Source organism: Alligator sinensis, unplaced genomic scaffold (assembly GCF_000455745.1).
Source record: "Alligator sinensis unplaced genomic scaffold, ASM45574v1 scaffold516_1, whole genome shotgun sequence".
NCBI lineage: Eukaryota > Metazoa > Chordata > Crocodylia > Alligatoridae > Alligator > Alligator sinensis.
The window spans coordinates 3,263,103-3,289,544 of NW_005841957.1; the positions used below are offsets into that span (position 1 = coordinate 3,263,103).

Consider the following 26,442-nt stretch of genomic DNA (forward strand, 5'->3'; position numbering starts at 1 on the left):
TCTTTCCTGCCTATGCAGGGGGTCGGACTCGATGATCTATTGAGGTCCCTTCCAACCCTAGCATCTATGAATCTATGAATCTATGAACATCAATGTAGAAAGCTGGCAGGAGTGCACAGAATCCTGTCCAATCTGGAAGGAACATCTGGCATGGGGTGCAGCTCATCTTGAAGTGGTTTTGATCCAACAGATGAAAACAAAGCAAGAAAGAAGGAAGCAGTGTGCTGTAAACTTAGACTCCAACTCAGACAACACATGGATCTGCAAAACTTGTAACAAGCTGTGTCACTCAAATTGGGTTTGTCAAACACAAACAGATTCATAATCAGGCACCTGACCAAATCTCTTATGCAGACATCTGATCCAGAGAATTGACTGTTGCCTAATTACTGCAAGTGATAATGAACTTTTCTCCCTTTTGATAGGTTTTGATCTCCCAGTTGTAAAGCTTCTTTACTTCTGGTAATTGGTTGTCTTCTACTGAGGATTCCTCCCCTCTCCAATTTTACAGCTCTACCCACTGTTCTTTAATCCTCACTGTATGTGCTTCCTTTCTCAGACCAGATGAAGAATGCCTTGCACTAAAAAGCTTGTCTAACTTTTATCCCAGCCCTGCAGTTGGTCCAATAAAGATATCACAAATACAAATCCTTGCCTTTTGCCAAGAAAACAAACCACCATTTGTGTTCATATATTTTTTTCCACTATAGCCAAGGGAGGACTTAGGCCTTGATATCAAAAGGAGGATTTGGGCATAGTCAAGTTGTAGCAGCATTGTTTTGTAAAGGTCCTTTACTTATATATCCAGGAACAGCTGTAATCATCTCAGTAATCATCGAAACACTCCATAAAAGTCTTCCTTCAACTTTGGGAACAAGCAGGAGTCTGATGGAGTCAAATGTGGTGAATAGTCTATAGGGGAAAACAGCTGAAAATCACATTTGATTGCTGTGATCACTGAAGCCTTGGGTGCGTGGGGTGATGTGTTGTCCTAGAAAACCATCCTCCTCAACTTGTCGTCGTGTGTGTTTGTGATGGTTTATTGTAAGTTCAGCAGTTTATTAGCATAGTATTCCACACTGATGTTTTTGCCTGTTGAGAATTTAGTCTGTCATGATCATTTCTTTGCTGTCCTCCAAAACTGTCTGTGATATTCCCAGCTGATACCAGCTCCTTGAATTTCTTCTAAGATGGAGACAATTGTAACCCAGGTGCTCCCAAGGGTGTGCCCTATTCTCAATTGAATGGGATGGGTAGGCAGGAGGGGGTGCTGCGAGAGGGATGGCAGAATTTCAAGCAGATCTCTCTTTCCTCTACAGAGTTAGCCCAAGCCCAAAGTTCTTAACTATATACAATTTATTGTTATAATATACATAAACATAAAACTAAATATCATATATATTTACACAGAGAACACTCACCTAAATCACAATACAACATTTCAATTACAAAATATAAGGCGCAAACATGAACAATCTATTCCTTAATATAGTCCCTGACCCATGGCAAGAGATAGTCCTCCTTCCAATGGGGTCACTTGGGGGGCATCCAGGAAGCACCAAGGCCCCTCCCCTTACGGCCTTGACTAGGCGGGGGGGGGTGGGGGCTGCTCTGGGTTTGCCCGCCCGAAACTTCTTTCTCTTGTGGGACCCAAGGGCCCAATGACTCGCGCTCCCTCAGGTGGTGGTGGTGGCACCTCGATGGGGTCTCCTCTGCTGGAGCGCCTCTCCAGGCCTCTCCCGCGCTGCTGGGTTCCTCTCCACCCTGTGCCCCACTCTGGGCACCAAGGGCTCAGCTCCTCTCAGCTGCTGCACTACTGCTGCTGGCTCCTGGGTGCTGAGCCTCACGCTGCAACACTACCATTTCCCTGTGCCCTGGCTTTGCACTGAGGGCTCTCTTAGCACAGGCTGGGCCCTTCAGGCTCCAGCCAGCTATCCTCATGCTGTGTGGCTAACCCAAGCAGCCTTCACTGCTCCCTGGTTCCCAAGGCTTGGGCCCATGCGCCACCCTGTGCACCATAGGACATGGCCACTTGCTGAGCTGCCTCACTGCGGCCCTCCAGGCCCTGCCGGGGTTGCAGGCTTGAGCCGCCTCTTGTGGCTCCCAAAGCCTGGGTCTCCACGCACCGCCCCTGTGCGCCGTCAACAGCCCAAGCGGTCTTAGCACTGCTCATAAGGCTGCTCCTCCAGTGGCAGCTTCAGGAGCCTTGGGCCTATTGCCCGCTGGGGGAGAGCTCCCTGGCTTTTCTTGGCTCCATTTTTCTTGAGCCCCCCCCATCTACCCTCGTGCTGGGCACACAGCTCCTTTTATACGCTCCAGGGCTCCGCCCCCAAAGTCTTCTGGACCTGACAGTTTACAGTCTTCAATCTGGTCCATGAAAGCTCTCCTCACCCTCCCCTCAGGAAAGGGGCGTGACTTTATTTCTCCTGCTGCCTCCTGATTGGTGGATGGGCTCCACTAATCAAAACAGCAGGATCTCAAGCCTGGGACTCAAACCAAGCTCCGAAAGGTGAGCCTGCTACATTATGCTTGTATTATATGCTCTGCCTTTTGGATCAAAGTGGTGAACTTATGTCACACTCAAAACTATTGCTCATGATTTTTCCTGTTTGCCTAAAACTATCCTTATGTTTCAGGAAATGTTGAGTCTTAATTTCTGAACACTTATCTTGCTGATATTATCTCATACCCAAGTCTTCATTAACAATGGCATACAGTGACCCAGTACTGAATGCCACTGCCTCTGTGCACCTGACTGATCTTTTATCATTCAGTCTTTCCAATTCAATCAAGTGGTTTGCATTAACTTGTTCTAATGTGATGGCCTCTCTAGGGCTTCCTGACCTTGGCTCAGTGCTGATTTCTCCCCAGTTCCATTACTGAGTTTTTTGGGGGAACATAATCCCTCTGTGGTGCCAGTACGTCGTCTTTAACTTTTTGGGATCAGATCTATCCTGTGGATGTATAGAATCAGCACGCTAAAAAAATGGAGAAAGGGGTGGGCGGGGGAATTTTTTTTGACTGACTAATCTGACCTTGTGTAGGCTCTGCACAGATTTAAACAAAAATAATTGCTAATAAAAAATTTCATCAAGATACTGGTACTTTGATCTGTGAAACACTGGGCCCTCACATCTTATTAAATAAGCTAGGTTGGATACTTTTTGAGTGCCCTTTTAGTTTTCCTTTTATGCTTTCCTCTTATGCACCATAAGTGAAGAGGCACTGCAGAGCAGCTGTCATATAGTAAGTTCTCATATTGGTCATGCATTGCAATTTGTTTGTCCCTTCCTTGTTTATTAGTATTTCTCAGCTGAAAATTAAGGCTAGCCCTGGCCTCAGTAGAATACAGTACTTAAGATACCTCTATAATTACATGGGGAGTTCTCAAATAAGGATAAGTTATATTAGCATCTGAATAATACACTTCCCACATTAAGACACACAAACAGCTTTGTCCAAACACCGTGGAAAACTTTAACATAGCAAGTTCTGTCAGCAACTCCTTTTCTGCTTAAAGTATCAGGCTATGAGGTTGCTCTGCTAGCACGTAGAAGATTGGCCAGTATCCAAACACTGGAATGGCTTACACTTCACGCTTTTAAATGGGCAGCAAGTACAAAGCATTAGTGTAATATGTACTTTTTATATTTTAAAAAAGCAGCTACATTCATTATTGGTTTAAAATCCTTTGATGTCTTTAAAAGGAAGTACAATTTTACATAGTACATAGCTGAGTTCTGGACCTCATTACCACAAGAGGCTGTAGAGTCAGGTAATATAACCAGGTTCAGAAAGGGATTAGACAAATTCATGGAGGACAGGTCCCTAAATAGGTATGAAATAGAACAGTCAGGGATACATCCTCCAACATCCTTAAGCTAATGGTAGACGGCAGGGATGGATCATTTCAGCCTTGCCCTATCCATATACTCTCCCTTTAACATGTCTACTACTGCCACCATCAGAAATGGGATATTGGACTAGACGGGCTGTTGATCTGTGCCAGTGTGGCACTTATGATCTTGATATAATGATTTAAGAACATAAATATAATTCAAGAACATGTTGATCTGGGAGGAAACTGCCTTTCAAATGTTATGGCACAATTTCCCAAATAGATTTAAAAGTGAACAAATATACTACAGCAGACTAAAAAATGGTAAGGATTTGCCTGTTTCAGTCAACAAAAATAATGTGCTAGTTAGTCCTTTCCAATATGAAAGGACAAATGCTAGACTCCAGTTCTTTCTAGTGTTGAGTCTGTCTATCCTGTTAAACCATGGTACACTAACTACTAATATTCTGGGTATTTGCACTGAACTAGTGCAACGTGTCCCCAACTTTTTCAGTTAAGTTTGGTTGCTAGTACTTTGTAAAACTTTGAGGGTTTACAGCCGTCTGTGTCCAGGGCAACTACAGCATTTAATACAATAATTCATGACAGATGTTTGACTTTACTAGTTTAACTTTGTATTCTACTGATGATTAGAGAATAAATGGCTCCATTTATATCTACCATACACCATTACAGGGGAAAGGATTTATTGGTTATAATATACTATGTTGTTAATGTTAACCACTGCTTTAGGAAATGTTGCAGCCCTTGCTTGCATGCATCTGCCACTTTCCCTGGCCAGTGTTGTCTGTGTAGGATTTTTACTCTTAAGTCTCAGAACTGTTCCATGAGATAGTGGGACTCTTCAAGTGCTAGAGGGGGCTTTGATCAGAAAGTTTCTTTACAGCTTGAGCAATTCTTCCAATTTCCCTGTAAGAGCTAGTTACAGATAGTGTGCTTTTATTAAAAAAAGAGGAAAGCACACTGAAACTTACCTCCTCCCCAGGCTCGCTCCCACCCCCTGCCACCAGGTCCCCCCCCTGAGCCTGCGCTTTTCCAGGCTGAAGAGTCCCATGACTCTCAGCCTCTCTGCATAAGGCCTGTTCTCTAGCCCTCGGATCATGCGTGTGGCTCTCCTCTGGACTCTCTCAAGCTTCTCAACATCCTTCTATAGATGCAAGCCAGGGTTTTATTTGCTTTACTAGCTGTGACATTGCATTTGTGGCTCATGTTCATCTTGTGGTCGGTCATGACTTCAATTCCTGCAAGTGGCGTTGGGCAAATCAGCAAATAAGTTTAGTTTGGACTGCTGTGTCCAATAGCTAAATATTTTGTTTATAATACTCCTGTTTATGCTCAAATACAAATGAAAGTTACACAGTAGCACTTGATAGGAATTCCTTTCATTTCAAAGAGCATTTGACTCTCAGAAATAAAATGGAACGTGCTACTTTACTCAGAAAATGTTATGATGAAACCCGAACAACAGGTCAAAGATGAGTAGAACTGCCAAAACTAGTAAAAAGCTCAGTCTTAACAGATTGTAACAGCAAAAGCTATTTCTTGTATTAGATTTTCAACCTCTGCTACAAAAGCTTTGTGGTTGAAAAGCTTAAAACAAACAAAACAGAATAAACAAAAACTCGCCCACTTCAGATTTGCCTGTTATGTGAAACCAGAAAAGACTGGAGAAAGTAGGCCCTACCTCAAAAACAATTTGAGAGAAAACTCAAAAATCAAGAGGAGATGTAGGATATCGGTCAAACCTTTTCCTCAGAGAAAAAAAAAAAATAGGGTGTGTAAAAGTCTGTTGACCAGATTTTATCTGATGATTACTGAATGTGGTTATATCCATTAACCACAACTGAAACTAGCCAATAGAAATGGACCTCCAAAAATGTGGGTTTTTTAAAATAATTCTAGGGATAGCAGATTATTCTAGAAATGGAAAGTGGCTTTGTCTGCAGTTCACAGAAACTAGTGCATGCATCAAAAGAACAAGGATTGAACACAAAGCACAATACTGCCCATTTGGTACAGAGACTACATATTTTCCAAAACAGGGAATTAACTGATTAGTAGCCATTAATTTCAGCCCTGTCAAATTTGTCGTATTACCAAAGGAGACTTCAGTTGATCCAAATTTTTAAAAATGCACCTCATGGCAAACAGGCTGGCGATTTCTTTCTTCAGTGACTTAGTGAAAACTTGTCCAAGTCAGTTCCTTAGTGATCCTTTAAGCTGCCAGTTCAACAGACTTTAACACAGAGACAAATTTGGTCCCCAAAGGGGAACATTTGTAAACACCACCAGGCTTATCATTAATAGGGGCTTGCTGGACTGGGTGGTGCCTACTAAGCCACAAACTAACTTTCTTATCTACCATGCTTACCTTTCACATTAGAAAAAAAGGGCTCAAAGTTCATTAGCACTTTGGTTCTTCTGTGCCTGCCTCAGAGGTTTGACAATTTTGTAGAAGTACAATGATACAACAACACTAGCTATAAAACATGTGCTGCATTTGTGTTATTAATTTGATTACAGCTAAACACTCATGTACATGTAGGGTGTCAGAAACTGTGTTGTCAACAGCATGGATCCAGGTAGCAAACTACATAGGTTATATTGCACTTGCAGTAAGGGGCCATGTTTAAATCCCTGTTGTGCTGTACACCAGAAGTCAGCAACCTAAGTCTGGCCCATGAAGAGATTGGATCCTACCTGCAGAAGCACACCCTGCACATGCCTGCCTGCACCATACATTCCTCTGCCATGTGCTGCTCCACTGTTCAGTAGGCAGCTGCCCTACCTCCATCCACTCTGTGCCGAGGGGTACTTTGTTGCCCTGCTACTGTAGCCTCCACTGAACCTCACCACCAAATTAGTTGTTCCTCAGAGTACAAGCAGAGGTAGCCCTCATCACAGAGCAGGGAAGGCTGGGACAATCCAGAGGTCAGCTTTGGCCCCACAATTCTTAAAAGGTTGCCCAACCTTCGTAATATACTCTCCAGCTAAGGCATCATGGGAAGATGCAGAAAGCAGGGTTTGCTTGTTGACTATCACTGTCCAATTTTCTACAGAAAGTTACTGTAGCTTTGTTTTACAGCTTATCTAACCACACCAAAAAAACCTCAACCTTCCCACCCCACCTAAAAAAAAAAATAATCAAAAGATAGATCATGCTGGGAAGCAGATACTTAAAAATAAAAGCCTATTCATATAAGACAAGCACGTGGCAAGGTCAAAAGTACTAGATCCCATTTCCAATGATTTTGCTCGGTCAGCCAGTAATAAGGAAAATAATCCAGCTTTACACAGCAGTTGGATAGCCTCACAAGTGTCAGCTTAGAAGCTACTTAGAAAGATATAGAATGTTCTAATCAAACTGGTGTAAAAGCAATTGTAAATGCATATGGAAACAGGCACACACACACACACCCCTATTAGTTTTGGACAGTTTTGTAAATCCAACTTTATACTAGAATCTATGTATATTCATAACAGCAGCAAAATGAGTGTATTGTTACAGGAAGTGTGTATTACAAACAAATATACCAAATGATTGTGTTTAAAAGGCGTTACAAATCTGTAAACTTAAAGCTATGTATCCTATAACATTCAGCCATTCCCATCTATTAGTAATTTGGTAAACTGGGACACCTGTGTTTAACACAGGTCTGGTTTCAATATAGATGACCAAAAATCCCTATAATACAGAAAAAATGCCTATTGGCATCAAACACCTAGCATAAACCAATTCCTGAACCCACACTGGGACCAGAGGTTCCTTGTTCCTTTCAACATACATCAATTGAGAACTATGAAGATCACGGTGTGCATCTTGTTGGTAGAGAAAAGGCTTACATGTGAAAATTGCATCTATTCCATGCAACTACTAAGAATTACTATGACACCATTTTGTCCCATGCTTGTAAAAAAAAAAAAAAAAAAAAAAAAAAAAAAAAGTCTATGAATTTAGTTGTACTGCATTCATTGTTTTTTTGTTGGAAACAATCATTTTAAATCTATCCAATACCGTATACAACTTATACTTGTAGAAGCTATCCAAGGAATGTATCTATTAAAGAAGCACCTTTATGAGACAAGTGTACATTTTAAATAGTTTATTTGTAATGCTGAAAGGATGCAATGTTACATGAATTAGGAAATTGCATACCTGTTAGAATCAATACCTCATTAAAAACAGACAAGTTATTTGTGTGAAGAATCTCTTCAGTATTTGCTGACATACAATTTATTTGCACCTGCACTTTGATAAAGTTTCCATAGCAACCAACTTAGAGAGGGGGAAGATTATCTCTCAAACAATCCAAATTCCTCTAAAAATTGTTTGAAGACATCATCTAGGATATCAGAAGCCAGTTAAAGCAAGAAACAGCTAAATGGAAAATATTCTTCTGTGATTAAGAGGGCAAAAGGCTTAAATTGTTAAGGAAATAGGCAAAGTCCTAGTTCTGAGTTCCTATTTACACTGCTCCAGGGTCATCTCTTGTCCATAGCTGGATAAGGAGCCTTAGCATTAACAGATCACTTCTTCAGGAAGTATTGCAAGCTAGACTGTTAGTGTCTTTCAATAGGGCCAGTATTCTTACATATGCTCCTATCTGCCCCTGATAGGAAGGCTTGATGTCCAAGCACATTCCAAAACTATTTTCTAGCTAGGATCGCAAGCTTTTGCTATGTTATTGTTATGGGAGCACAGATTTTCATAACAGAGCAGAGGAACAATAAAGCATGTTTTGTTTTGTATGAAGCAGTCCATTTGAGTTAATAAATCTGAGACTTATCAGTAATACTATTCCATAGTAATACTGTTAAGGGAAAAAGTAATAGATTCCAGCATAGATTGTACTAAACCATTACTCTGACACTAATGTTGAATATAGCCAACAGTATACACTGAGAAAGGCAAAAAAGCATTATTCTGAGAAAGGATAGTTACAAATATTTGATCAATATTTGGACAATGCTTTCATGTTAAAAAAGAGGCTAATTGCAGACTTGAGCAACTATCCTGACAAAACACTCTCTTATACAAGAAAGAATTTAGGATTTCCATCTCATCCAAAAGAAAATTTTAGTGTGAAAACAAATGTGCACGTGCCATTGTTTCTGAGTAGCCAATATTTGTTGGTTTCTTTAACCATTTACAAGGTGCATTCTCTAAGTTTTTTATCAGCCTGTTTCAAGGAGATCCATGTATTTAACATGCTCGAACGCAGCTTGGCCCACACCAAGTGGTTACTTAAACCAAAGATCTGGGCAGCAAACTGGGCAGCTCCCTCAGGTGAGAGTATAGTGGAACAGCCAAGACCTAGAAAAAAAAAAAAAGAGGTATACCTGTTACTAAAACAAGTCTTACTATAGGCATTAAAACTTTGTTTTAATGCCCCCCCACAAGCTGTCATCTAACAAGTAGTTTTTCAGCCCACAAATGTTACTGTAGGATTTAGTTACTTTCTCTAATCTAACTTCTAGTTCCCTTGTCATTCTTTTGTTTTCTTACTGTAAACTGCCTTGAGCCTTTGTTGGGAACAGCAACATACAAATCAATTTAATAGTTAAAAGACAGAATATAGAAGTCATGCCACCAAGCCCCCAGTTCTTACACTTAGTTTAAGAAGTTAGTCTGTTTTCAGACTAACATAACTAACCACCTCTGTCTAAACCTGGAAATGGCTATTTTACTGACACTAGTTGATCAAGATGTGTCCCAAACCGTTTGCAGTACTGGTTTAACTATCAATTTAGATGGGACAAAGCAAGGTTTTCAGCACTATTAGAGAAGGGCAATTTAGCTAGCTATTACAGCAGGTGCATTTGCTGTCTTTCCCAAATATTTAGTTCAGCGTGATTCCTCTTACCACTGGGTAGTCTAAGAGAAGACCACACATCCTGAGCACCCCAATCTGCAGAGAGTGGAGGACAGTTGACGACTGGATATGCAGTGTTACCAGACATCACTGGTCCCAAACCATTGCTTCTGCCTGCTACTGCCACAAACACAGTTGGGATTCCATCACCTAAGACACAGAAGTGTTCATAAGGAAATATCAAAAGCTTTATACTTTTTTCCCCTTCCTCCATGTTTTTTTTTGGAAAAGTTTTGGATCTCAACAAGGAACCTATAGAAATTTGGATAACTCAGTGTACTTGAACTACAGCCTTAATTTCCATCTTTTCCTAAATACCAAGTCAAATTCTCCCAAGTTCATTATTTTTACCCTGATTTCAACAAGCAAAAGACTAAAACAAATACCCCTTCCCTGCCCTCTCTTTCAAGCAGGGGAACAAAACCCTTAAGACCAAAGATAGATACTGCCTAATAATTCATTAAATCTATTACCAGAGATTCAAGAGAAACAATGAAAATAATTTAACATTTGTTCTGCGTTCTACAGGCCAAAGTTTGTAGGCCTTCATTTTAATCTGCAAAAATCTGCACTTTCACCAACTAGGTTAACTCCTAAATAGTCCTATGCAAAGATAGTATTTGGTTTTGAATAAGCTTTTCTGCTACAGAATATGTATATTAATGCCACAAGCTATTTCAGTTGACTCATTTATTGCTCTGCTTTCATTCTCTGAAGCTCTCCAGCAGCTCCTCCTTGTTTCAGCTTGAGGAAGGATACTTGCCATCTTTGGTTTAAATTCACTGTATGCAAAATACAGGGAGGGTGAGGGGGGAAGAGGGAAGGGAAAGCAATATGGCAGTCTTAAAAAAAATCATTTTTTTCTTTTGCTACAAAATATGGAGCAATAATCAGGTCATGGATATTATCAAGATCTAGGCAAGCTTATCTGCTGGGCTAGAGGGAGAAGTTGATTTTTTGGTGCGTTAGAGAGTCTGTGGAGTCCCCCATGGTTCAGTGGTAGAATCTCTGTCCGACACACAGGAGGCTGGCTTCGATTCCCAGACACTTACACAACTACAGCCATGGAGACACCAAATGTCTGGACTTTGGATTCTGTCTCAGTGGCCTAAAGAGTGGGGGGGAGGAGGAATGAAAAGTCTGGGCAGCCTCCATTCCTCAAAACTCTTTCCTAGGCATACATGTCAAAGGTCTGGACAACCTTTCACTCTTATACCATGATCTGGAGGGATTGATGGTTGCCAAAACCAACCCTAGAAAGGCTGTAACGTCTGGACAGGAGGGTGTATCTAAATCTATTTAGTTAGCAAATGCAGAATGTTTCCTGTGGCATTTCACACCAAGATAAAAAAGAGATTCCTGGCACAGCTTGGCAAAGTTACCAATTTTATCTAAACACATTGTTATTGGGGGTTTACCTTCATACTCTGACTTGATTCTCAGAGTTTCATCTGGCCCTTTGTGAGCAGATGTCACACGTAATTCACAAGGAATTCCAAAGTTTGCACATGACTTTTTGATCATTTCACAGTGACTAAGATCAGAAGGTGATCCCATTAGCACCACAACTCTCCCTTGGCTCTTTGTCTTCAACAGCAACTAGAAAGTAAGAGGAAAATTAACATGATTAAACACAGTTCACAAGGTTGTCAAGTACAGTGCTTTATTAGTGTAAAGAAGGAATACCTCCACTCTTTCTGCAACCCATTCAAAGTTTCTCTTAACCATCTGCAGTGCTTCTGGAGTCACTTCTTTTAGGTCACGGTAAGACTGAAAGATATAAAAATAGACAGGTTACCAGTATTTGGAGGTGCAGATATTTGGTGCAAAATTAAAATATTGTAAGTACTTTAACAAGGTGCAACTCCAACCCCTTCATTCCCAGAGGGCTGTATGCTAGTTGTCAGACACTTGCTTTCTTGTAAGATATACAATGCAATAGATTCCTACTCCTTTAGTCCAGGCCAACCTGAGGACAAGGGAATCCCTTCATCCCAAATTTTAGAGCGATTACATCCTACGAGCAGCAATGCCTCCGGTCCTAACACCCCCAATTCAATCATTTTTTGACTGAAGACTGTTCTTAGCTGGTTAACATGTACTACAGCAGCTCTCTCATGCCTAGTTAGAACTGGAGGCTTTGACCACAGCAGGACATACCCAACTTGTGTGGTTCAGTTGCAGAATATCAGTGTTGTTAGTGGGAAGTTATTCATTAAAACAAAGACAAGACAGGGATTAGTCTAAGAATTGTATGGAAGGAAAGAACTAGCTAAAAGGGGGACCCAATTATGACAATTACTGAGCTGGAGGATATTTTCAAGTTTGTGACTGAATTGATTTTGCTTAATCTTTTTAAACAGTCTTAGCACAAGCAGAACCATGCTAATGAAGTTAGATGATGATGCAAGTTTGAGATGCACTCGCCCTCCTCTATATTGACATCTTTCAAGATTTAAGAGTGATGCTATTCAAAATGCAAGATCATGCATTTAAAGACCAAATTATAAGAATTTCTGATATTAGGTATAAACTCATCAGCTAGGAAAAGGAGGCCTAAGGATTATCCCACCACAGGATCTAAGACTGGAAAAATGTAAATGTAAGTATTGTGAGAGTATATAGAGAGGTGCAGTGGAGAGCCAGTTGAGAGGGAAGCGCCGATACCATTGTATAAAGTACAGGCAAGACTTCATCTGCAATACTGTGTACAGTTATGGTTAGCAGGCTCAAGATAAAAGGCCTCAAACTGAAAAGGTGCAGGATTATTTATTAGTCATGTCATTCCCCTGATGATCCTATCTGATGAGAGGAGACTAAGCTCACCAAGCATCCTCTCATTTCTTTATCCCAGGGAAAAAAAGGCCAAGAAAATATAATTGTTCTCTCTAACCAAATTAAGAGGACAAACACCAGTTAACTGACCTGAAAGGACAGTATTAAACACAAGAACAAAAAATAAATTTTATTCATGATCATTTTATACCCAAGCTGGCAATATCACAGGAGTGAAGTTGCAGACAAGCTTCCCAACAGGTGCAATAGTGGCATCGCAAGCCTTATAAAACTAGCTTGAGACAGCACTTTGACCAATTTATGGAAAGGGATTATAGGTTGTGGCTGCCTCCAATCGCAGGGAAGGGACTATGTCCCAAGAGGTCCCTTCCATCCATGTCTATTGTCAAGTTGTGTAGAGCAGTCTTTTACAAGAGGAGCCAATCATTACCCTAATGGTAGCCATCACCACAATAGCTATTTGTGGAAGCATTTTGGTACATTTTAATGGAAAGTTGTTCTAAAGCTGCTTTCTAATCTCAGTTCATTAGTAATGGCAATAGAAAACTAGTTTCTGATTTGGATTTTCACATACATAGAATATATTATAGCAACTTCTGAACGTCAGAGTCCATATAATTTGGAAAGTATCAAGAATGACAAAATCCCCATGACAGCAACATGTCTAACTAAGCAGCTTAGTTTAGGTATTACAATGATTCTCAACCTTTTTAGACTTGAGAGACACCTTCTTAGACTTGAAGCACCCTTAGAAAATGCCAGCTCTTGCTTGTTTTTTTACTATGGAAAAACAGAACAAGTTTTTCTGTTGAAGAGAACTCAGAAAGCCCAGAACAGGTCAGAATGTTTGCAACACTATGGATTCTTATTTAAGCCCTCTGGGGTTTACCTTGTGAATCATGTGGAGGTGTTTGCACACTTAACAGTGCTAACATTGCCTAGCACTCCACAGGACCCTTAAAAGGATCTTGTGGCACACCAGGGTGCCAAAGCACCCTCGTCGAGAATTACTGCTCTAGGAAGTATCAGTTTAATAAAGTCAAAATGGGACAAACTGGTCTGGGCAAACCCAGAGGCACTGCAAACAGACAGACCTTGGACTCATTTCCTTTGTAACACATGCTTTTGCCTCTTAAGGTATAAGATTAATAGCTGCACATTCTGAATGGTTACTTTTATGCTAGATCTGGAGGTCCACATTGCACAGGATGTTCTGGAACAGTTAAATCTGCTGTTGGCAAGTCTGTTAAAAAGAGACGCAAGCATTCTCAACATAAGGTTCCTTAAGCATTCTACCGTTAAGAGTCGCAGATGATCTTTGTAACTGACTTCAGTGGAATCAGACTCCAAATGCCTTTTGTAAAGTCCTGTCAAAAGTGACAGGTTTGTTTTTATTTGCAATTCAAATGCAAAGAATGAAGAATAAGACATCACCTGCTTGTCCTTCTGCTGGCTTCGATCACCAGATGGCCACAGCCTCCAAGAATCATTATCGATAACATCAGCAAGGACAATTTCCTTTGTAGACATGTTAACACCAAATTCAACCTAGCAAAACCACAAGAGATTTAATTTTCAGGAGCTGTAGAGTGATATCAGACTTCTACACACTATTTTCAGGGCCCCAGTCTAGAAGAATCAGGTTCTCTTATACCTTCAGGTCTACTAGCGTGCAGTTCTGGGGTTGCCATGATTTCTCCAGTATCTCAAAAATAGCTTGTGTGGAGTGGGCCATAATATCCACTTCAGTTTGGCCAATGATTAGTCCAGCAAAGCAGAACTTGGCTTCAATTAGCTGCTCCTCAGACCATTGTGGGTCATTATTGGCATCATCCTGATAAAGAGAACACACACATTAAAGGAGCAGCAGACAACAGCATCTGCATCAGGTTTTAGATCAGACTACTTGAACTGTAAATAAGAACAACTGGAATCCACTAACAGGTTTTGTACCTTTTTAAACAAATGAATGCTTTAGTAAAATGTTTAATGATTTAGTTGCAGGAGTATCTAGTAGTTTGCTAGAAAAACATTAATATCTTAAAACTTACTTCCAGAGGGTTCTTTACTTGAATACTAAATATGGGATGTGCAACAAGGAAAAAAAGTGGAGTTTACAATAAGGGATTAAACTTTTTAGCTCAGCAATCCCAAATCTGTTGTTTGGTACACATTTCTAGAAGCTCCATAACATTTTATATGGTTAACTAATTATCAAACAAATTAAATGTAAATCTCTGCTTGTTTCAGCTACATGTTGTGAAAGTCATGAAAGGCTGCAATCTTCTCTCTCTCATAGAAAGTACCCTATGAATCCCTAAGAAGAACCCAATACACACTTAATTCAAAACATAATTTTCACCCGCTAATTCTGAGGCATTCAACATATTATGCAATTCTTGGAATTTTAAAATGTTGCATGAGCCAAATGATATTTTCAGCTCAAATATTGAATACTATAATAAAAGTCTCCAAAAAGGTAGATTTTGCTAGCCCATGTTATCGGCATAACGGTTATATACAAAGAAGTATGTTTACCAGTCAGCTTTAAAACGTAGAAAGACTGTTTTTTATACTACTAAAGGCTCAGGCTTCTAATTGGTCAGATCCCTTAAAGCTCCTTTCCAACAAGAAAAAGCACTTCCAGGGCACATCTATGTTCATTAATGCACTTTAGGTAATGCGCATTAAATCTAGTACCTCTATTTTGATAGAAAAATGCACATTAGTATATTTAAATGAGCATTAGCTAAAAAGCACCGTTTTGTGATGCTTTAATGCACATTAAAATAGCCTAATGAGCATTAAAGCACGTGTAGACATGCCCCCAAAGTTTCACAAAAACCTAAGCCACATTCTTCTCCCTTCATGAGGCTGTCATGTTTGACCAGCACACAAGAGAGCAGAATGCAGTTTTATAGGGACCACCTTCCCACAGCATGGAAATTCAAAGAGAAATCACCTGCTATCAAAAGCCCTTGAGCACTGTTGAAGAGCCAGCTTAACCACCCTTATCACCTTGCTCCATTTTGCCTACCAAACAAGGCTAGGAAGAGATAATCCCGGATACCACAGTTCCCCAATCAAGCAGTGTAGGGATGTGACTGAGCACCTGGGGCAAAGCAGAAACGATGACTTCTGTTTAATGATTGTGAATGTGCAACTGCCAGCAGCACCCCTTTTTTGCCTCCTACCAAGCCAGCCTCCCTGGCAGTTGGCCCTACTGCCCTGCCCCACCAGTTACACCATGCTTTTGAGTCTTGTGTCACAAGCAGAGAGCCTAATGCCTCCATTAAGTGCCCAGACATGTTGACTCTATGAAAGATCATGGATAAACTTTATCACATTATATGAGATCTACTAGCAACCTGCTTTCTCAGAAACCTTAAGGATGGATAGACGATTGCTTATGAACATCAGTCACTGAGCACTGAAACAATCTTATGCTGTTAAAATTTGCATTCCAATTCAAAACCTCAGTGAACAAATATTCTACATATCACTGATCAATAAATCCACATAAAACCTAACAGCCATTTGGAAAATTATTTTGCCATGACTTGGTGATCTCAACAGTATTAAGGATACAAATCTTGGGCAGTTGGGGTACACATTGTTTTTGGTTACCTGTTGGAAGTAACAACGAGTACTTTATGGAGCAATGAGTATACTGACAACACAAAGGGAAAAGCCTTTTTTTGTTTCTTGCCACCTTTAATTACACATTTAAAGGGTGGGCAGGTTTTGATTGTTACCAAACAGTTTTTAAATTCAATTAAAACTGTTCTTATTGAAGTTTTTGTTGCACTACTCGAGGCTATTTCACAAGCAACTTTGTTGTGATTAAATAAAAGGTAGCCAGTCTTCAGAATAATCTACTTAAAATTAGCCAATTATGACAAGCATTGTACAGCCTTATTGTGATTAAAATGCAATTCAATCAACTCCTTCAGCTCCTAGTTTCTTCTTTAGCCATTTTAATAGTAGGTGTTGGGGAACCACAGCTTCCTCCAGTTGATACCAGCTAGAAAACCTCAAGTAGCAAGAAGAGTGTTAAGAGTCTTGTGTTATAGTGAACTAACATGTTCTCTGTAAAAGGCTGCATTTGTTTCATATTTTTTCCCTTCAAAAGCACTGTGTGTTCATTTGAAAGAAGCTTCCCTTCTCACTAAGGGAAAGAACAAGAGTGCATGTGCGCGTGCGTACACACACACACACACACACACACACACACACACACACACACACACACGTTATAATCCCTATTAGACCCTTTAGAATTCTCCCCTCTCCTTGTTCTCAGGTTTTCCAATTAGTTAGTTAACAAACTATCCTTTGAGCTCCTAAATGTTAAACAACAAGATACCCTGCGAGTGAAATGAGGCCAATTTTACCTCTATTGGTAAAGCAGACTGCCTCTACAGCACAACACTTACCCAGAACAAAACATAACATAAGAATGTAAGACATGTAATTTACTGGGTCAAATTATAGGTCAGATCATTGCCCAGTATCCTGTATCACAGTGGCAGAGAGTGGATATTGAAAAGTAGAGTGAACTTTAAGGCTGTGCGAAGCTTCGTTCGCCAATTTGATTTTGGTAAAGATTTGGCCCGCTTTGGCGGCCAAATCTCCAAATCAAAATCAAATCACGAGACCCTTTAATCTCTCCAAATTGAATTGGAACCCTCTGAATTGATTCGGAGAGATTTGATGATTCGGACACAGACAGCTTTAAATGTTTTTTCTACATACCTCAAAGTACCAGGCAGCTCGTGAACACCAAGATGGTGGATGGAGTGTCCCACGGGAGCCCGGGGGGGTCCCCAGCGCGCTCAGCAGCAGACCCGGAAGTGGACCAGAAGCATTTCCAGTTCACTTCTGGGTCTGACGCAGAGTGCGTGGGGACCCCCCCCCAGCTCCTGGGTCTGGCGGGGCACCTGGGGTGCCCCCTGCGGCTGATCGAGGAGCCAGGGGGGCACGGCGGGGATTCCCCATGCTCCTGTGGGATGCTCCATCCACCCTACCATCACAGCATTCACAAGCCATGCCTGGTACCTCAAGGTACGTAGAGAAAAACATTTAAAGCTGTGTCTATAGCCGAATCGCTGCACTGGCATCCAAATCTGAAGATTTGGATTTGGCCAAATAAAATTGGGACAGTGATCCAAATCGAATCACTGTCCCTGATCTGGGCCGAATCCAAATCGAATACAGCCCATTTCACACACCCCTAGTGAACTGGGTATAACTAGGGTGTACTGTTCACGCCCCCCCCCGGCCCCGGTTCCTCAAAGACAAAAAGGCATGTCTTTCACATGATCATGTAGCATATATTGTGAGATGTATAGTTACAGCCTATCCAGAGGTTCTCAATCTTGTGTTTAAGGGACATTTTAGTCAGATATTTTCTTACTGATGGAGTTCCTCTCCTATCATGCTCTCTCCTTTCTTCTTGTCTGTGACACCCCCTCCCCATCCATCTGTGTATCAATACAATATCCCCTTTGCAGTTATAATGATAGAATACCTAAAGTAATAACATTAAACTATTTACTACATTTTAGCTGTCATTACAAGGGAATTTAGAAATTGGCAATGAGAAGGATTCTGTAGCACATGACTAGCCAGCTTTCTAGACAACTGTGATATAGAACAATGTCTGAGAAGAACATTTTAGCTATGTTTGCAAAAACATACCAATAGATTTTTAAGAGCATGGTACTGACAAATTTCACTTCAATTTCAAATGGATGCCAGTCAGTTTAACACCCCCACCAAATCCTGAACCATGCTTCTGTCTAAAAGCACTACTTATTGTTAAAAAGCAAGAATAGTCAATTTATAGTCAGTTTTGTTATTTCCTTGGCACACTCATTTAGCTAGTATTTGTACACCTGCATCCAGCAGAGAAGAAACGTAACAGAATTAGAAAGCTACTAAAAGTGACAGAAGCAGATATTGTACCTCAAACTATTTTCAACGATCTTCACATGTAAAACTGATGAGGACTCTACCTAGGCAACATTCTTTTACGTCTGTTAGAAGTTGTTGTTTTTTTTTTTTTTTTTTTAATTGAAATGAGAAAAAGTGCATTATTTACCTTGTAAAACATCTCAATTTTGGGTGGGTAAAACTTATATCCTTCCTTGACGCCAGGGTTTCTTTTCAGGAAAGAGCCGGTAGCAACTCTTCTACATACCCATTCAATTGGGATCATTTCACAATGAGCTGCAATGAATGCAGTGTCACTGTGTTTTCTGACAAAAGCAGTTTTCATTCCTAGATAATAAAAATAAAAAAGACAACTCATTTCTACTGCTAAGTGCACATCTGACTGAACTGACAGTTACTAACATCATTGATCAAATCAACCATATAGCCAATAAAAATGTTTCACCAAACTATGATTCTCTGAAAACACTCCACATGTGTCTGTAGCTAAAACTATATGCTAAACTTCACTTCTAAGGGTACTCAGCAGAGATGCACTGATATAATCGGTCCATATCAGATCAGCACCGATAAAAGGAAAGTTGAAAATTACAGGCAATAGGCTTTTTTTTGGCCAGAGTAGCCAATGTCACCAATAAATGCCATGTATGTGCATGTGTGCAGCAAGGGATGTAGCCTGGTAGCGTGGAAAGCAGCCTCCTGCATGCAAGTCTGTCAGAGGGAAGGGGTGTGGGGGGTGCAGATTGAGACCCCCATGGTGAGGGAGGAAGTGGGGCTGGGGTAGGCGCTGCCCAGCCAGGGTGGGGCATGAGATGGAATTGTGGGCGACTCACCCGGGGGATGCAGGGGGTTGGAGGGGCAGCTCCCCGCCTCTGTGCACACCCCTGGGGGAGGCATGGGGAGCATGTGTCCCCCAGATTTGTACCCAGGGAGAAGGTGGGCTAGCCACTGTGGGCTTGGGGCTGTGCTAGCCTCCTCCTGGCGAAGAGGCTGGGCTGGGGCTGCAATCGGGGCAGGCAGGGCAGGGTGGGTGGCGGCACTACAGGGTGGGCTACAGCCACCCCAAAATTCACCACAGCCACCCCATAGCCCCCCTTCCCAACACGGCCACCCGCCCAACCCCAAGTGCAGCCCCCTTACTAGGAGGAGGCCAGTGCAGCCCCCAGCCTGCAGTGGGCAGCCCACCCTCACCCCACGCAGAGGGTGGGAGCCCGTGCCCGCAGCCTGTGGGAGTGTGTGTGGCAGCGGGGAGCTGCTCTGCCCATGCCACAGCATGGGGGAGCAGGGGTAGGGGGTTGCGGACCCAGGTATATAACGTCTTTAGTCTGGGGGAAAAAAAAAAAAAAGTGTCCCTGGAACCTAACACCCCCCCCCCCCCCCCCCCCTTTTATATTAATTCTTATGGGGAAATTGGATTCGCTTAACATAGGTTCTTGAAAACTGTGACTTTAAAGCAAAACTAACTATGATGTTAAGTGAGGAGTAGCTGTATATAAAACCAAAGTTACTGGTCCCAATGAATAACTTAGGCACTTCAACTTTCCAACTGGCGTCTTAAAATCACAACTGGCAAATGTCAGGAAGGAATGCAATTCAAAGGAAGTTTTGAAGGGAAAGTTTGAAAGGAAAATACATATCCAACCACACTGGCATTTTTTCCAAAATGTGATATGCTATGGCTTGCTATCTACAAAGGCTCTCAGTGGAAGATGCAGTAACTTACTGCATTTACTATTTCACAAACAACTTAGTAACTAGAGAATTTGAGAGAAAGTTATGAAAGAGGGGAAAAAGATAGAAGAAGAAGAAGGGAGTTGTCACTTTATCTTTTTGGTTTGGAGGAGAGACAGACAAGAGACCTGACTGATAACTTGCAAATGCTTTTTTAAAATAAATAATCTTCCCCGATCTTATAACAGGAAAAAACTATTGATTTAGTTTTTTAAACACAGGGAAAGTGAGAGAGAGAATTATTCACCCATATACCAAGTGTTACACCAACCATATTCATTCCTGTGTGCCTGAACCAGTAGGAATAGTGAATATTTAAAACACCAGCCGATATGGGCAAATGGCTATTCCAAAAAATGATGATTCAGCATGTATTCTTTCCTCCATCCAGTGCCAAATCCCTCCCCTTTCCTACCAGGTTAAGCTAGTTTTCAAGTTCTCAATTACTAGGAAACTGCTGGAGACCAAAAACAGAATGGGCAGTGTCTAGCGAATCCAATTAGAAAAACAGACTAGACATCAGGAGGTACTACTTTAGTCAGGGTGGCTAGGATCTGGAACCAACTTCCAAGCGAAGGAGGTGCTGGCTCCTACCCTGGGGGTCTTTAAGAGGAGGTTAGACAAACACCTTGCTGGGGTCGTTTGACCCCAGTACTTTTTCCTGCCATGGCAGGGGGTTGGACTTGATGATCTGCTCAGGCCCCTTCCGACCCTACCAACTATGAAACAGCTTGTTACAAGTTGTACCAGATCTCTTTTTGATCCTATTCATGATCTAACTTGAACTTGGTTTTGAGGTTAAGGTTCTGTAATGAGTTAGGTCACAGTGGACAACCTGCAAACACTTTTTAAATAAAAAGTTAAAGTTTTGGATTTCAGGATTGATTTATAAAACATGCTAGATCAAGTGCAGTTAAAACAAAATACTAAAGTGATGGGCAGACATGTTTACAATCTTTGCAGGTTACCTGCCCAAGTAAAACAGATTTTTTAAATCAATTAGTTCTCAAAAATCAAGTTCAGTCAGCTCCTTATTCGTCCATGATGTCATAGTTACCTAGCTGGCTATCTGAAGTAGTGGTATGGCAATTCTATAAAGCTGCCCATTCTTTAGTATTTAGAGCTCATCTACCCTGTCCTCACAAACATCAGCCCTTCTGGTGCTGACTATAATTTATGAAACAGCAACAAATCCACATGACATCAGATTTCTGGATGAGGTTCCCAAAATACTTTACTGAACACTGTGCTGAGTGAGTTTGGTAAAGAATCAAGTGTTGTCATGTTCATTATTTAATATCAGGACAGGACAAGTTGGGACAAAACAGGAACTTTTTTGCAAACTTTTTTTTGATGTTCCAATCAAGGAACATGTTTGCAGTTCATTACCTGTACTGAACTGTGTTTTACCTCAAACACGTGATGGGGTACAATCAAGACATGTTATATGTAGTTTTTTTATGCACAACGTTACTTTTGAATGCGTGTCCAACACTGTGTATGCTTTTGTTACAGCTTTTTTTCCCAAGACACTTTGAGTTGCAAATATTATGAGCTCAGACTAGCACATCAAAATTTCACAAAAAATGGAAGAACTCTTCGTTTATAGACACTTTATGTACCATATACGGCCTTGAAAAGAAGCTCAAACATAGAAGAGTTACACAAAATAAGCAAATTGCCTGGCTCATAAGGCATTAGCATGACCTGTCATTTGTGCCAGTCAGTCACCAGATAACCAATTTGGGGGAAAAAAATTATATATATATATTTGCAACAGCATCTGCAAACAGCAAATGTGCCCTTGATATATATATATGTTTGCAGATGCTGTTGCAACTCTGGTTAGTTTACTTACCCTGGTCAGTTTATTAGAGGGAAGGAGGTTTTTCCTTATAACCCCTGATGAAAGAGGTTATCACATTTTTGTTTGAACACTTTAAAAGAGGTCATCTTACAAAAAGTGCAAAAGCCTAACACTAAGTGCCCTGCAGAGCCCAGTTACACTGGGGTCCCTACTTTTGAATATTTAATCCTTGGTTTGTTTTCAGAATTTGAAAATTCAGATCAAATTTGTTTTTACTTAAAGCTCTTTGTTCTTTCTTTCTTTTTTTTTTTTTTTAAACTACTGATGCACAGTTTAAAATTAGATACACACTTACCCAGAGTATTTCTGGGTGAGAAATAGGTTTAGTGTTTAAGGGAGATGAAAAAGGACTGATGCTTAAAAATGAAATACCTGCAAATAGGAACAGCAAAATCATTGTCTTTGTGTTACATGTAAATCCCTGTATCTATGCATCTCCTCCCCACCCCCAGTATAGCTGCAGGTTAAATACCAAAATCTGAGTTTTGAAAGGTTGTTTGGGCAAGACAATGAAATAAAATATTTTGTGAAACTTTTCACAATATAAATCTACACTGTCTTAGAATCATTTAGGTCAATACTTATTCCCACTCTACAAGCAGGTGGCAGATTTGAAGCCACTGTTTAGTGCAACTTGGAGCTGGAAAAAAAAATGGAGCGCCTTGGTCCATATGCTCCAACAGGAACTCGACGTCAGACAGCTAACTCCCGTTCTGTTCCTTGTATTCGTTAGCATCTGGAGGCCCAAATCAGAACCCAGTAGTATCTACTTTTAAAAAAGAAACATTTGAGAAAATAGTGCTTAAGCTACAAAGATATATAATTAGAAGGTTATCACAGTGACCATTTATCAGAAAAAATAAGTTCTCTCTCTCTGAAAAAAACATAAGCATCATTTTGATAGATGAGGGAACTAAATCAGAAAAGAGTTAAGGCAGGGTCTTGTGTAGTGAAAAATCTGGCCTTACTAAAGCCAGAAGACATTGACTTCATTGCAGAAAACTATGGAACAAGGTTGTGACCCCAACATTATATAAAAAGGCATTTTTGAAACCTCAGAAAGATCTAAATTCCTGATCCATTTATGTATCTAGTACATGCTAAACTGACACACACAGGTATGAATGGAATCCTCACCTTTACCTCCAGGGCAGTTTAGAATAGTTTCCAAAAACTCTCTCACTCCATGTCATTAAAAAGATATAGAAAATGCTTGAGAAAGAGATAGACTTTTCTTTTTACACAGCTTGAAAATTTATAAAAAAAAACTAGATTAAGTTTGGCTTTTTAATTCAATTCTTGGTACAATCACTGCCCAACAGTAATTTCTACAGACAGCCTAAAGTGATAAGGAAAAAAAACAAAAAAACGGAGGGGCCAGGATTTCTTAGGGCGATATATTTTATTGGACCCACTATATAGTTGGGATAAAGTTAGACAAGTTTTTGAATGGAAAACATTCTTCCGCAGGTCTCCAAATATAGGAAGCTAGGCACAATAAGTTAAGCACAGCATAGAGGAGGTGCTGAGAGAAAGTCTCAGGTATAACAGACACACAGACTACCACATCTATGTCCACAGGACCAGCAACCATCCCAAGCACGCAAAAAGCTGTGTCATCTACAGCCAGGCCCTCAGATACCACCACATCTGCTTGGAGAACACCTGGGATGCCCACTCGACCCACCTAAAATCTGCCTTTAAATAACAAGGACACGTCAGTAGAGAAAAAGACCATATACAGGCACTCCTCACTTAACGACCGAGTTCCATTCCTACAACTCGGTCATTAAGCGAATTGGTCGATAAGCGAGGAGCCGCCCCTTACCGACTGCAGTCAGCCCCCAGGGAAACAGCCGGGGACGGGAAGGCGCTGGCCATGGCGGTGAGTCCTGGCCACTGCCCTCTGGGTAGATGCTTCTCCCCCCTCGTGGGTTCGCAGAGCCAGCTGGAGGGTGCTGGGCTCAGCTCCACGTCCCCTTCAGCTTGACGCCACGCTGCCGACCAGCTCTACGACTCTACGGAGAGCTGGTCATAAGTCCGCGCGGTCGTTAAACAGGTAGGTCGTTAAGTGAGGAGTACCTGTATTTAAAATAACTCAATAACCTTCTACAATACAAAAAGAAACCCCCCTGTGACCACACACCCCTTGTGATCACCTGCCACCCCACCCTGAAACCAATCAGAAGAATCACACAATTACAACCTATATTGGATGAAGATCATACCTTGAGAGAAATATTCCCAGCCCCTTCACCCCTGCCTTTCAAACAGCTCCCAAACCTTGCTCAGCTCATCATAAGAAGCACATTCTCTACTGCTCAACAGACATCAAGTGAAACATAGCTTTGCCTTGCATTAAGAAATGCTTAACCTGTCAGCACGTCTCCACCATTACTACTGTCAATACCTTCCATAAAGAAACCATCACAATCCAGTTTCTACACATGACTTTCCCCAAAATGTGGTATACCTGATCCAATGCGCTGAAGGGCCTTGTGACAACTACATGGGTGAAGCTAAACAGCAACTACGCAAGAAAATGAACTCTTACAGAAAAAAAAAAAAAAAATATATAAAAAGGATGGACACACTCTCACTAGGAGGGTACTTGAACAGGCTACCCAGAGAGGTTGAAGAATCTCCATCCTTAGAAGTTTAAGACCTGGGTAGACAAAACCTTGGCTGAAGTGACATAGTTGGGGATGGTCCCACTTCGAGCAGGACTAGAGGACCTCCTGAGGTCCCTTCCAGCCCTCATTTTCTATGATTCTATATGCTCACCATCAGGAACACATTTTTCACAGAGCAACCACTTCAGTCTCTGGCCTTACTATCCTCATGCCCAAGCGAATTCTACCCAACATCTTTAAAAGGCGCACTTGGGAACAAATTCATAAGCTGGCTACATACTAAGAACCAAGGACTAAACAGGAATTTGGATGGGCCATAAATCCAGTCTCCTGAATACTTTCCATACATTTCACATAAGTTTAGGGCTGGAAGGGACCTTGCGAGATCATGGGGCCAGCTCCCCTGCTCTGGGCAGGAAAGGCCACTAGGGTCAAACAACCCCAGATAGGTGTGCAATAACCCCAGAAAGGTGTCCAAACACGGTAACCTACACAAAGAAACCCCCCTGCAACCACACCCCCCTTGTGATCACCTGCTACTCTGCCCTGGAAGGAAAGTGAGGACTCCCCCATGCTCTCTTTATGACAGGCCTTGATTGCCCAATACTCAGCTTCTTTTCTTTCACTAATGGCTTGTCTGCTCCCCCCCACAGAATGTCTCTCAGCCCCTCCCCTATGCTCAGCTTCACTTGCTGCCTAGTAAGCTCACTCCCTATATACAGGGACCCTAAGAAGCAAGTCTTCCTTTCAAAAGCTTGTCTAACTTCATCTCAACTACCCAATGGGTCCAATATAACCCTATGGCATCCTTGCCCCTGGCATCACTTCTGGCCTGCCACGGTGACAACATCCCTCTTGCACTACCAAGAAAGATCAGAAGATGTAAGAACTGCAGGAGAGGAGAAGTAGAGATGGGAGGGGGGTGAGGAGGGAACGAGGGGAGGTGCCACGAAGAGCACCCAGGGAGATGGAAGCCACTCCCCTTAACCTCTGGTGGGGCTGGGGACAGATGTTGGAACAAACGAGTTAAAAAATAGAATGAGTGTCTGCCTTGTGACAGAGTGGATGGCTCTCAATCTCTCTCAGGGATACATGGACAGCAGGGGAGTCTCAGTGCCTGTCCACACATCCACATTTTCTAGAAGCAGGTGGTTGGCCGCCCTGGGTCCCTGCGGCAGGCTGGGGTGCCAGGGCTTAGGCAGAGTTTAGATGAGGTGGCACGGGACGGGCTGCAGAGGGCCGAGGCTGCCCCAGGCAGGGCTGGGGCCCCACCAGCCCCCCGCCTTACCCGCTTCTCGGAGCAGCTGGAAGACGCAGCTGGTGGTGGCGTTGGAGATGGCCGCCTTGCCCTCCAGCCGGTCCTTCCTCGCCGCGTTGCCAGCCGTGATCTGGTCCTTGGACTGCATGAGCACGCAGCCGGGCAGCTCGGGCAGCTCGAACACCGCCTTGGTCTTCCCCTCCGACACCTTCTTCCCGATCTTCAGTTCTAGAGGCGAGGAGGCGGCGGCCGTGAGCAGGTCTCCCCAGACAGCACCCCCGGCGGGGACGGGACCCTGGACACCCCCGCCCGGCTCCCTCCCTCTCCCCCGCGCCCGCGGGGGTCACCTACCTGCGCCGGCGGGGGCCATGGCGACGGCGGCGGGCACCTGCGGGACACACGGGGCGTTAGCACGTGGCGGCGGCAGTAGCGACGGCGGCGGCGGCGGGACGCGGAGAGGGGCTGAGCAG

At 42.1% G+C, this 26,442-nt stretch overlaps 1 protein-coding gene across 5 annotated transcripts in view; it reads right to left on the minus strand.

Moving 5' to 3' along the window:
- Positions 1-7,957: 7,957 nt before the first annotated feature.
- The window catches only part of LOC102380243 (phosphoribosylaminoimidazole carboxylase and phosphoribosylaminoimidazolesuccinocarboxamide synthase), a 71,967-nt gene continuing 53,482 nt past the window's right edge, over positions 7,958-26,442 (minus strand). For all 5 annotated transcript variants that reach the window (XM_025200153.1, XM_025200154.1, XM_025200155.1 and 2 more), the window contains 9 exons: positions 26,324-26,360; positions 26,003-26,200; positions 18,632-18,810; positions 14,183-14,362; positions 13,963-14,076; positions 11,419-11,502; positions 11,151-11,331; positions 9,724-9,882; positions 7,958-9,173 (listed from right to left, as the gene is read on the minus strand). In XM_025200153.1, the coding sequence (XP_025055938.1) occupies positions 9,007-9,173; positions 9,724-9,882; positions 11,151-11,331; positions 11,419-11,502; positions 13,963-14,076; positions 14,183-14,362; positions 18,632-18,810; positions 26,003-26,200; positions 26,324-26,360 (1,299 nt within the window). In that variant the 3' untranslated portion in view covers positions 7,958-9,006. The remainder of the gene's footprint in view (positions 9,174-9,723; positions 9,883-11,150; positions 11,332-11,418; positions 11,503-13,962; positions 14,077-14,182; positions 14,363-18,631; positions 18,811-26,002; positions 26,201-26,323; positions 26,361-26,442) is intronic.